Source organism: Scylla paramamosain, chromosome 12 (assembly GCF_035594125.1).
Source record: "Scylla paramamosain isolate STU-SP2022 chromosome 12, ASM3559412v1, whole genome shotgun sequence".
NCBI classification, from domain to species: Eukaryota; Metazoa; Arthropoda; class Malacostraca; order Decapoda; family Portunidae; genus Scylla; species Scylla paramamosain.
The window spans coordinates 14,018,840-14,030,447 of NC_087162.1; the positions used below are offsets into that span (position 1 = coordinate 14,018,840).

General features: G+C 40.5%; 2 protein-coding genes across 3 annotated transcripts in view; one reads left to right on the forward strand and one right to left on the reverse strand.

The window, feature by feature from the left end:
• The first annotated feature begins 1,102 nt into the window (after positions 1-1,102).
• The window catches only part of LOC135105726 (bifunctional phosphoribosylaminoimidazole carboxylase/phosphoribosylaminoimidazole succinocarboxamide synthetase-like), a 15,397-nt gene continuing 4,891 nt past the window's right edge, over positions 1,103-11,608 (forward strand). Inside the window, 5 exon segments of the mRNA XM_064014163.1 lie at positions 1,103-1,271; positions 2,545-2,627; positions 2,629-2,743; positions 6,771-6,949; positions 8,895-9,102. Of these exon segments, the coding sequence (XP_063870233.1) occupies positions 1,118-1,271; positions 2,545-2,627; positions 2,629-2,743; positions 6,771-6,949; positions 8,895-9,102 (739 nt within the window). The 5' untranslated portion in view covers positions 1,103-1,117.
• LOC135105725 (aarF domain-containing protein kinase 1-like) overlaps positions 6,894-11,608 on the reverse strand; it is a 32,656-nt gene continuing 27,941 nt past the window's right edge. For both annotated transcript variants that reach the window (XM_064014161.1, XM_064014160.1), the window contains exon 12: positions 6,894-7,003. In XM_064014161.1, the coding sequence (XP_063870231.1) occupies positions 6,964-7,003 (40 nt within the window). In that variant the 3' untranslated portion in view covers positions 6,894-6,963. The remainder of the gene's footprint in view (positions 7,004-11,608) is intronic.

Below are 11,608 nucleotides of genomic sequence, written 5' to 3' on the forward strand. Positions count from 1 at the left end.
CATTGCAGTTCCTGCTGGCAACACAATCACCTTAATTTTCTTAAAATATTAATAATGTACTCTTGTCTCACACTAGTTTTCGGCGAATTCTAAATTAATCTGATATCCGTTTACTATCGCAAATCATTATTATTTTATTTCTTTATTTTTTTACCTCCTCCCCTCGGAAATTCGTGAATTGCGACAAAACAAGTATCAGATTAAGGGTGTTAAGTCGCCGTCATCCCTCTTTTTAGTTATTAATACCTCACCTAACAACATGGGGTTTAAAACACTCAGAAAAAAATAGTCGATGCGACACGCAAAAATTGTCATGGTGAGACAGACGTATTTCTTGAATACTTAATTTTCTTCTTTTCAAGCAGCTGGCACTCATGCAGCCTACAGCGGTGCTGATAATCACACACTCTGGGGTCCTGCTGGCCAGAAGTGATCGCTATCCGGCGTTTAGTATTCACAGGTGGTCTCCTTTTATTGTTGACACTGCTTGAGCTGACCCCGGCCCGGTCACGTTTTTTGCATCACTCATCCAGCTCCTCACTGGTCACGTGTCTGCACATCCCAACGAGAAGAGTGGGGGTTGGGGAGGTTGCTGGTGGGGACAAGACGGGCAGCGGCAGCCTGTCTGGTCGGCCTTCATAGTAGGCACCCCCTCCTCTGACCTCCAGTCTTGCTTTTCGGAGCGACCTTGAGCCCTCCCCTAGATACTCACCCAAGGTCTGGGCTGCCCGGTGGCCCGACGCTGGTGTTGCTATATACACATAACCAGACTGTTTCCCGGAGCTGTCCAGGGGCGTGTGTTGAGGCATCGAGACAGTAGGTGGGGTGGCGACAAGTGGCAAGGGTCATTACGTTAGTCCACCCTTAATAACGCATTACCTTTCTCTAAATAAACGAGGATTCCTGTTTCAGAGATGCCCAGGCAACACGTGAACCGGGAGTCGTGGGCTGACCGTGGGGGTTGGCAAGCCTCAAGCAGGATAAAATCATGACGAGGGAAGAATGAAGATATGAATAGAATGAATGCGAGGCGTCACTCTAGTCATGTTGCACAGGTGACAATGCTAATCCACCAGTGCTACGTGCTGCTCTCACCACTGGATTAACTGCACCAGAAATGAAGGTGTGGCAACTCTCCATGGACGCCCTGACGACAATGTGTGGCTTGCCGGCTGCTGCTACCACCAACGACACGCCCGCCCGCCCGCCAGTCTCCAGCAGATCGCTCCTGATTCATTCCCAGCTTGCCTGTCTCCTCTTCATCATGGCTGGTAAGTGTGACCTGTATTCCCAACACCATATTTTTACCTCGTCGTCCTATCTCTTGAATTCAACAAGCTATGGTGGAAATTATTATGGTATTTTAAGGGGTCTTCAGGATTCTGGTGAAACTTAATAGGGATTCTGAATTATCATTAGTAATAACTCATTGGAACACGACTAATCTCTGTGGTCTTTGAAAAGTTATGATGAAAGGTCAAGCATACAGGGTCTAAACCCACGGATTAGCAATGCTTCTGACTGTATTCTCAACCGTAACGGCCGTTTAGGTCCTCGTTAAGCCTATCAGTAGTTATTCACACATTGCCAGTAGGTCTCATGGTTATTACAATTAAGTGTAATTTTAGGTATATTGAAGTCGATTTATAATAATTTTGATCAAATATGTTAAGATGCTGTTCAAAATGAGATTGTCCATTTTTCCTTATTACGACACAATTCATTGATGCATGTGAAGACTTCGTGGTTGTTACCCCACATTGTCAGTGGGCCTCTTGGTATTATAATTACTTAGGTGTAATTTTACGCATATTTAAGCTGATTTACAATAGTTTTGATCAAATATGTCAAGATACTGTTTAAAGTTGTCCACCTTTTATGTCCCTTATTACTAAACTTGATCCATCGATACACGTGTAGAGTTAGTAGCTGTTAGGTTATCTCACGTTATTCGCACATCTTAGTATGTCTCATTATATATATATATATATATATATATATATATATATTATATATATATATATATAATATATATATATATATATATATATATATATATATATATATATATTATATTATTTTTTTTTTTCACGCATGATTGAGGTGATTCACAATAGTTTAGATCAACTGTGCTAAGGTGCTGTTTAAATTTATCCATCTTTCCTATTACTAAACTTGACTCATCGATGCATGTGGAGATTAGAGGCGGTATTCTCGAACGGTTTGCTCTCACCACCAGAGAGGTGATAAGCTAAGTTCTGAAGATTGATTCTCCTGTTAATAATGCAGCAATCTTGATAATCTGCCACAAAAACCATAAAAAAAAAAAAAAAACTGAAAAACCCGGTGTCATTTCAACTAGATAGAGCCTTTGGAATATAGTGCAGCAGTCTTGATAATCTGCCACTAAAACCATAAAAAAAGCACCCTGAAAAACTCGGTGTCATTTCAACTAGAGCCCTTGGAATATAGTGGCGGCGCGGCATGGAAGTTTCAGAATACGGCGGTAAGTAGTTGTGTTACCTGACGTGTTCCCCGCCACAGAGCCCAAGCCGGGAGCGTTGATCATCGAGGGCAAGACGAAGGCGGTGCACAAGCTGGAGGGTGACACGCGGCACGTGCTGGTGGCTGAACAAGGACCGCATTACTGCAGGGGACGGCGCCAAGGCCCACGACCTGCAGGGCAAAGCCGAGATCTCCAACGCCACCAACGCAAAGGTGTTCACGTTCCTCAATGAAGCAGGTGAGAGAGAGAGAGAGAGAGAGAGAGAGAGAGAGAGAGAGAGAGAGAGAGAGAGAGAGAGAGAGAGAGAGAGAGAGAGAGAGAGAGAGAGAGAGAGAGAGAGAGAGAGAACATTAACATTGCTCATCTTTATTTATCCTTCAACAAACACTCACATATCAATAAATAACATTTACAAAATATCTTAAGGTTACATGATGAATGAAGCTTATTGAATCAAAACCAGGCAATCAGTGGAAGAAGTCTCACCTTGATATTACTTGTTGTTACTGGAGACCTTTTTTAAAGTACCTGAATGTGAATTTTAATGAAGCTTTATCTTCCTTAAACATTCTGCTGTTACCTACATAAACAGAAACCTTGGAAAACATACCTCCAAATTCAATAAAATGTAATGCATCTAGATAGCAACACTGCAATCTTCTTTGTAAATAGTTGAGTGGTAGTGTTTTGAATACAGCACTGGATATCAGCATCACACACTTTGTATCTTCTAGAGTATTCTTTCATTTTAAGTAGAAATCATAGATACTGCTGTAAAATGATGACTTGCTTTTAGTAACAGCCAAGTACCTTAACCCTTTAATTGTTACAGTTCTTCAAGTTTGATAAATAAGATTAGGTTTAAGCTTAAAGTATAGTTTTGAAAAGTACAACTGAGAATAAATGGAGAAATGACGTGGTTCAAGACTTATGGTGCCCATTTTTTGCTCAAAAGAAGTTGGTTACTCAAATGAAATAAGTGTCATACTGTTATTACCAGTCGAAGGGTTGTCATACTTTTCACGGCCTTTTATTAATCTCTCCCAATTTCTTTTTAAATGAATGATCAGAAACTTGGAACAGCTTTACAAGTGGAGGACAAGATGTTCAAATCTAGTACTGAATCCCAGCCACACACTCCGTAACATATGCAAAGAAAATCTGATAGACTTTTTCTGGTGCTGCTACATTCACTGGCCTGGCAGTGATTAGCACAACTGAGAGAGAGAGAGAGAGAGAGAGAGAGAGGAGAGAGAGGAGAGAGAGAGAGAGAGAGAGAGAGAGAGAGAGAGAGAGAGAGAGAGAGAGAGAGAGAGAGAGAGAGTGGGCGTTCATATATATTAATGAGAGAGAGAGAGAGAGAGAGAGAGAGAGAGAGAGAGAGAGAGAGAGAGAGAGAGTGGGCGTTCATATATATTAATGAGAGAGGAGAGAGAGAGAGAGAGAGAGAGAGGAGAGAGAGAGAGAGAGAGAGGAGAGAGAGAGAGAGAGAGAGAGAGAGAGAGGAGAGAGAGAGAGAGAGAGAGAGAGTGGGCGTTCATATATATTAATGAGAGAGAGAGAGAGAGAGAGAGAGAGAGAGAGAGAGAGAGAGAGAGAGAGAGAGAGAGAGAGAGAGAGAGAGAGAGAGGGTGGGCGTTCATATTTATTAGAGAGAGAGAGAGAGAGAGAGAGAGAGAGAGAGAGAGAGAGAGAGAGAGAGAGAGAAACTTAATACTACTACAGAATTAATTTCGTCTCCTTTTGTCAGTCTAGTAATAGCATATCTCATTCCTACAAAAAATACTTTAACCTAAGTTATCGTTACATTGTTTGCTGAAGAATGTGTTTGATCCTGTGTGTCAGTTCATGCTTATAAAAAAAAAAAAAAACGCGACAATGTATAAAACTACCAACGACGTTATGTCAAAAGAATAAATAAATGAGTTTTTCGGCAGACTGAGACGAACGTAATAGTCTGAAATTCTTACTTAAGGTTACAAGATTACGGCTGAAATCATGCATTACGATTCAGTAATTCGACTAACTTTACGGTAAGAGTAGCTAATGAAAGTTAAGCTAAGTGTATACATATGAGGGTGCGGCAGGGCTACTCAACGTTAGATACATCAAGAATGAATGCGCGACGAGCGTTGATGGGGGGAGGCAAGCAGCACTACGAAACAGCTGGGATTGCAGACAACTACATTAGCCTGTATACGATCATTATATTTATAGAATATTAGATTAATTTGAACTTTTAGACACATTTAAACGAACTTCATTACCACTGAGTCTTAAAATGAGAGGGTCATACGCTACAGCTGCGCGTTCATGGAGGTAATAACGGTGCGTGGCCTCAGCGCTCATCTTCGCCTCATTGGCCTCCGACCCTGCGGTGGGTGACATCCATCATCCCGAGACAGAGACACAGACATCCGTATTTCCACAGTATATCTTGCCCAGAAGTATTCATTTAGTGACCAACCTGAAGGAAGGATGAGCAGCTGGGTGAGCTGTACACAGACTGCCCCATTCCGGGTTCGGACTAGGGCCTGATATTCGTAGCCAACTGCACCAAGAAGTGTAGTGGTCTGTTGCTTAATATACCTATAGTTTGTTAATAGCTATCATATATCTAATAACTGAAATTGAACTTCACATTTTGACTGCTAATAGCTATCACATTTGTTACATCAACTTGGATCACTCGAGACGTCTTTACTGAAGAGAGAGAGAGAGAGAGAGAGAGAGAAATAACATCAAGTCTCTCCACCACTACCAGCTGTCAATAGTGTCTTTCGAAGGTTAACTCGACACTTGCACTGTACACCTCTATGAAGCTTGAGGAGACCACATTGTAATCAAAGCGTTACTCTGACAGCGGTTACAGCAGAACATGACTTTATGTATAGTTAGTTAAGAATGGTTAAACGCTCAGTCATGCTTACTATTTATGGGTTGAACACGCTTGGTTGGAAGAGGATAGGCGGAGGCTTCTGACAAAATTAATATACAATAAAGACAGAATAATAGGAACAGCCATGAGGACAGAAAAGGATAACAAGAACAGCGACGGGATTAGTATAGGACAGGAACAAAGGAGAACAGTGAAGGAGGACAGGAAAATAACGAAAGAACAAAATAAAGGAACCTATAAGATAACAATAACAGGTTGGAGAACAGAAAAGGATGCCAGGAACAGTAACGAGAACAGTGAATTATAACGGAGAACAGTAAAATAATATAAGAACAGTAAAATAAATGAAAACAGGAGCAGTAAAGGAATTTAACTATTTCAGTCGCTAAGCTATCCATAAATTTTGGGGCACAACAAAGGAACAACAGACCTTTAGTACAAAATATTAATCTCGCAATTCTCAGTTATCAATAACTTTATGTAAGTTAAATAGAGCTGTCATGTTCCCTCCCTCTGTTATCAGTGGGTATATATATAGAAGCCTGTGGGTATATATGGAAAGTAAGTACTCCTATCATGCTTCTTCTTCGTTATCAATAGTTATATTATAAAGTTCAGTCTGGTACGTCAATATACTTACACGTTCCCTCTCCATAACTATTCAGCGGCGAAATTGATTGACTGATTTAACTTTGACTGCCAATGATAGCATATTAGTATATCTCTTGTTTATTAATGAGTAAACTTAAGTGGTAAAATAATAATACAGGGACTGATAATTCTAGAACTACCCCATCATTCTTTGCTGGTTGGCTGTGGTCTTTGGAAATTATACCCGAACATTATGCTAGATATTCTCGTCAAACTTTAAAATGAGCAGCACCGGCTGAGAGAGAGAGAGAGAGAGAGAGAGAGAGAGAGAGAGAGAGAGAGAGAGAGACTGGCTGACTCATCGACTAACTGATTCACTCACTAATTCACACAGACTCATGGATTCACTGACTAGATCAGATTCACTGCTTCACTCTCTGGTTCACTCACTGACTTACTTATCCGCTGATTTACTAACTCGTTGACTGACTGACTGACTGACTGACTGACTGCAGCCAGTCACTCACTCACTGTCGCTGACCCACTCAATCACTGAGACTGACTGACTGACTGACTGACTGACTTGACTGACTGACTCACTCACTCACTGACATTTATTTATTGATGTTGACTCACTCACTGATTCTGACACTCATTAAATCACTGGAACTGACTTACACTCACTGACACTGACTCAATTAGTGACTCACTGATTCACTCACTGACTCGTATATGGACTCACTGACTTACTCGCTAATGGCTTTGTCCCTGCAGGCATCAAGACTTCGTGGGTGAGGATGAGCGGCAAGCAGAATTACGTGGCCCGCAGGTGCCACATGATCCCCCTTGAGTGGGTGACACGCAGGGTGGCCACAGGCTCCTTTCTGCGGCGCCACGCGGGCGTCACCGAGGGGTACACCTTCACGCCACCCAAGTTGGAGACGTTCTTCAAGGTATGCTGAGTTACTTAGGGTCGTATTCTGAAGCGCTTTGCTCTCTCATCACAGCTATTTTCAAGGGCCACAGAGATTAAACATGTTTAGTCAGGTTCTCAAGAGTGTTTCTCCTGTTAATAGTGTAGAAATGTTGTTAATATATCACTATAATGGTTATAGAACCATAAAACACCTTTAACACCCCGTGTAACTTAACCAGAGCCTTTTGTATATCGTGGAAGAGCGGCGCGGAAGTGTTTCGGAATACTAAAGTCATTCGATGCTTCTCTCGTCCACTTCTGGTTACTTCTGAGTTACTTTGATACTTCTGTCTTCTATTTACGACTTACGGTTGCTTTCTTCAGGGTATTATTAGTTACCTAGATGCTTTTCTTTTCTACTTAGTGACTTTCTTCAAGGTATACTGAGGCTGGATAGGGTCATGGCTTGGTAACAAGCGACAGAGAGTGGTAATAAACGGCTCGAAATCCGAGTGGGGTCATGTAATTAGTGGGGTGCCACAGGGATCAGTATTAGGGCCATTGTTATTTCTAATGTATATCAATGACTTGGATAGTGGAATTAGTAGTGATGTTAGTAAATTTGCGGAAGACACAGATAGGTAGACTAATTAGGTCAGAATCGGATGCCATCGCCTTGCAGGCAGACTTAGATAGAATGAATGAATGGACGGATAGATGGCAAATGCAATTTAATATCAATAAATGCAAAGTGCTTAGCGTAGGTAGAGGAAACCCACACAATAGGTACACATTAGACAACCAAACTCTGGTAGGTACAGGGTACGAGAAAGATTTAGGAGTTATAGTTAGCTCTGAACTCCGTCTAGGGAAACAATGCATAGAAGCCAGAAACAAGGCAAATAGGGTACTAGGATTCATTTTTAGGAGTGTTAAAAGTAGAAGGCCGGAAGTAATATTAAAGTTATACTTGGCGCTGGTCAGACCTCATCTAGACTACGCGGTGCAGTTCTGGTCCCCACATTACAGGAAAGATATAGGTCTATTAGAATCAGTACAGAGGAGAATGACTAAAAGGATACAGGGGATGAGGAGTATTCCTTACGAGGCGAGGTTGAAGCTGTTAAATTTACATTCTTTAGAGAGACGTAGGTTAAGAGGGGACCTGATAGAAGTCTAAGTGGTATAAGGGTTATAACAAGGGAGATGTAAGCAAAATTCTTAGGATCAGCAACCAGGGTAGAACAAGAAATAACGGGTTCAAGCTTGAAAAATTTAGGTTTAGGAAGGAGATAGGAAAAAATTGGTTCTCAAATAGAGTGGTAGATGAGTGGAACGGACTCAGTAATCATGTAGTTAGTGCTAGGACACTAGAGAGCTTTAAGAGAAGATTAGACAAGTTTATGGATGGGGATAGCAGATGGAAATAGGTAGGTGTGTTTCATACAGGGACTGCCACGTGTAAGCCTGGTCGCTTCTTGCAGCTTCCCTTATTTCTTATGTTCTTATGTTCCCTCTTCCACTTAAGCTACTCTCTTCAAAGTAGTCTTTATTATTTTTGCGCTTCTATCTTACTTGTATGGTTAAAATGAGAGTATATTTACTTTGTTGCTGTCATTATTGTTGGGACTTTTATTAACTTCGCTTTCATCATCTTTGCAGTTTTTCATTTACTTCGTTGTTGTCATTATCTTTAATTCTTTATCGAAACTCACACATGAATGCAAATCTGTCACATACTTTAATTTTCTTTAAAATGGTAAATGTAGTTGTAATGACATGTATGAAAAATAAGTATACATATAACTTAAATAGATATTTAGATAGATAAATAGATGGGTAGACGGATAGATAGGAAGATAAATAGAAAACAAAACCAGATAGAAAGCAAACACCATTCAAACAACACAAACCTCCAGTGTCTACACCCACAATTCAGACTCCCAAAAGAACCTAATATCCACTCCCTTCCCCGCAAACAGGACGACGCCAACCACGACCCGCAGTGGAGCGAGGAGCAGGTGCTGGAGAACAAGCTGAAGGTCGGGGAGCGGGTGATCGGACGCCTGGAGTACGACATTATGGCCCGCACCACCGTGGCCGTCTTCGAGGTGCTGGAGCGAGCCTGGGCCGCCCTCGACTGTGCCTTGATCGACATGAAGATTGAGTTCGGCGTGGATGCTGAGACCCGTGAGTGTTTTGAGGGATGGTTAAAGCATGGATAATTAAGGAGAACACTGATTTTTACATGTTTCACCAACTTCAATAAACATACTGGCTAGAAAAGCTTCAGCGTTATGAAGATTTTGTGTATTGCTCGCGGTAGATTTAAATATTAATGTTAAATGCGGAGGCCTGCGCGTGTTCAGGACGTTTGGGGGAGGTTTGGTCGGTGGATAGATGGATAGATGGATAGATGGATAGATAGATGGATTAATTGATAGGTGGGCAGGTAAATAGATGAATAAATTGATAAGTAGATAGATAGATTGATTAAATGTTTGGGATGGGTAGTTGCCGTATGGATGAATGAAGTCATATGTAAATAGGTAGGTAGATAGATAAATTGAGAGCTAGATAGTTAGATATATTAATTGACTGAATGTTTAGGGAATGGTTGATTGGTGGGTGAATGGATAGGTAGATTGATGAGAGGTAGGTAGGCAGATAGAGAGATAGATTGATTGTCTGGGGATTGGTTGGTTGACAGATGGAAGGCTGGATGGATAGGTAGATTGATAGGTAGGTACATCAATTAATAGATCGATTGATTGTTTTGAGAATGGTTGTTGGTGAATGCATGGATGAATGGATAGGTATATTAATTAAGAGGTAGGTAGTTATAGATAAATGTATTAATAGGTAGACAAATAGATAGATGGATTGATAAATAGACAGATAGGTAGATTTATTAATTGACTGGTTGATAGGTAGATAAACTGGTGCAGGTACGTAGATAGATATTATATACGTACAGATTAATTGATAGAGACAGGCAGGCAGATAGAGATATTATATACGTACAGATTAATTGATAGAGACAGGCAGGCAGATAGACAGACATATGTACTCACTGACTGAGGGATTGGTGATGGATGCTTCAACGAAGATGGAAAAGGAAAATATTTACGAGAGAAGTTATGTAGGAAGTATAAAACTGACTGATTGTTTGCTTGCTTGATTGACTGATTGATTGAAGGTAACACAACATCGAAATCATATAGCGTCTAAAATGGATGACAAATGTTTGAATGACGGGGAAAAAAAAAAATCAATTTATATGAGTGAAAAAGTATGGACAGGAAGAATATGAACGAAGGGAATGAGAGAGGAAAGAAAAGTGGAATACGAGACAAGAGAGAAGAAATACCAAGAAAAAGAGGAAAATGAGAGAAGAGATATGAAGGAAACAGGATGTGAAGGGCGAAAGTGGGGAGAGAGAAGAGGAGAGGAATGTGAGACGGATTATGAGAAGGAAACGGAGGATGTGAAGAGGCTTTAGGAAGGGAGAGACGAGAGGAGGAGGGAAGTGAGCGAGAGTAGGAAAAGAGACAGGGAGGGAGGAAGGGGGAGAAAGTCGGAAAGGATAAAGGTGGCAGGAAATAGAAAAATTGATTAGGTTATATCAGTGTTGCGTGCATATTGTTGCGTGCGATTGTATACTAAGCTACCCGTAGCGACCCATGCGCGGCGGGCACCAAGTTTAATTTCACTGATATGCAACAATTCACAACACTAAAAGGAATGCATGGAGTCCTTATAAGCATCTACAGAAAAGAAGGAACTTCTTTTCTTTTCTAACTTCTAGCCAATAGTGTTTGGAGGTGGCTGTTAAACAAGAAAAGATGTCTCCGAGTGGTTAGTGATCAAGGAAAGACGTGCCAAACAGCAGTGACAGGATTAAGCGTCAGGCGCAAGTTACCTAATTTATTGTCCAACCATATTTTCTAAATCTAACCTACTCCATATATACTCGTCCTTTGTAACGTTACTATTATTTATTTATTCATTTATTATATTTTCATGTCCTGGTCCCCATATATAAAACAAATAATGCCTTCCAATAGATATTTACGTTTTAGCATTTTGGCGAATTGTTGCCCCGAGTGAATACCCTTCCAAACCTCGGTCAGGAGCCAGGATTCGAACCTGTGCGCCTTAAGAATCATCGGCGTTGCCACTGCATCACGGTTAACCCCTGCACCCTCCTCTATATCGTTCTGTGTTACACCATCAAAAGTTGTACTCGAGATTTTATTCTCCAAAAAGTCTATTAAAAATAAATTAATCTGTTTACGGTTCTCATAGCAGTTCCTCCTCAGCTTACTGTTAACGGCTTTCCTATCCCGGATGGTATTTCACTAGAGACTGACGTAAAGTGAGTGAATGATAAAATGACTTGAGTGAGTGACTGACGGATGCAGATGCCGCACTAAGTTATATAATGAGGAAAGAAGGGTAAGCATTGGAGTTGCAAAATGAGAGAAAAACGTGTATTATCATTATTATTATTGTTGTTGTTGTTGTTGTTGCTGTTGGTATTGTTGTTATTATTATTATTACTATTATTATTATTATCATTATTACTATTATTATTATTATTATTATTATTATTATTATTATTATATTACTATTAATGATAATAATATAAAAATAATAATAATATCATCATCCTCATCATCATCATCATCAACCA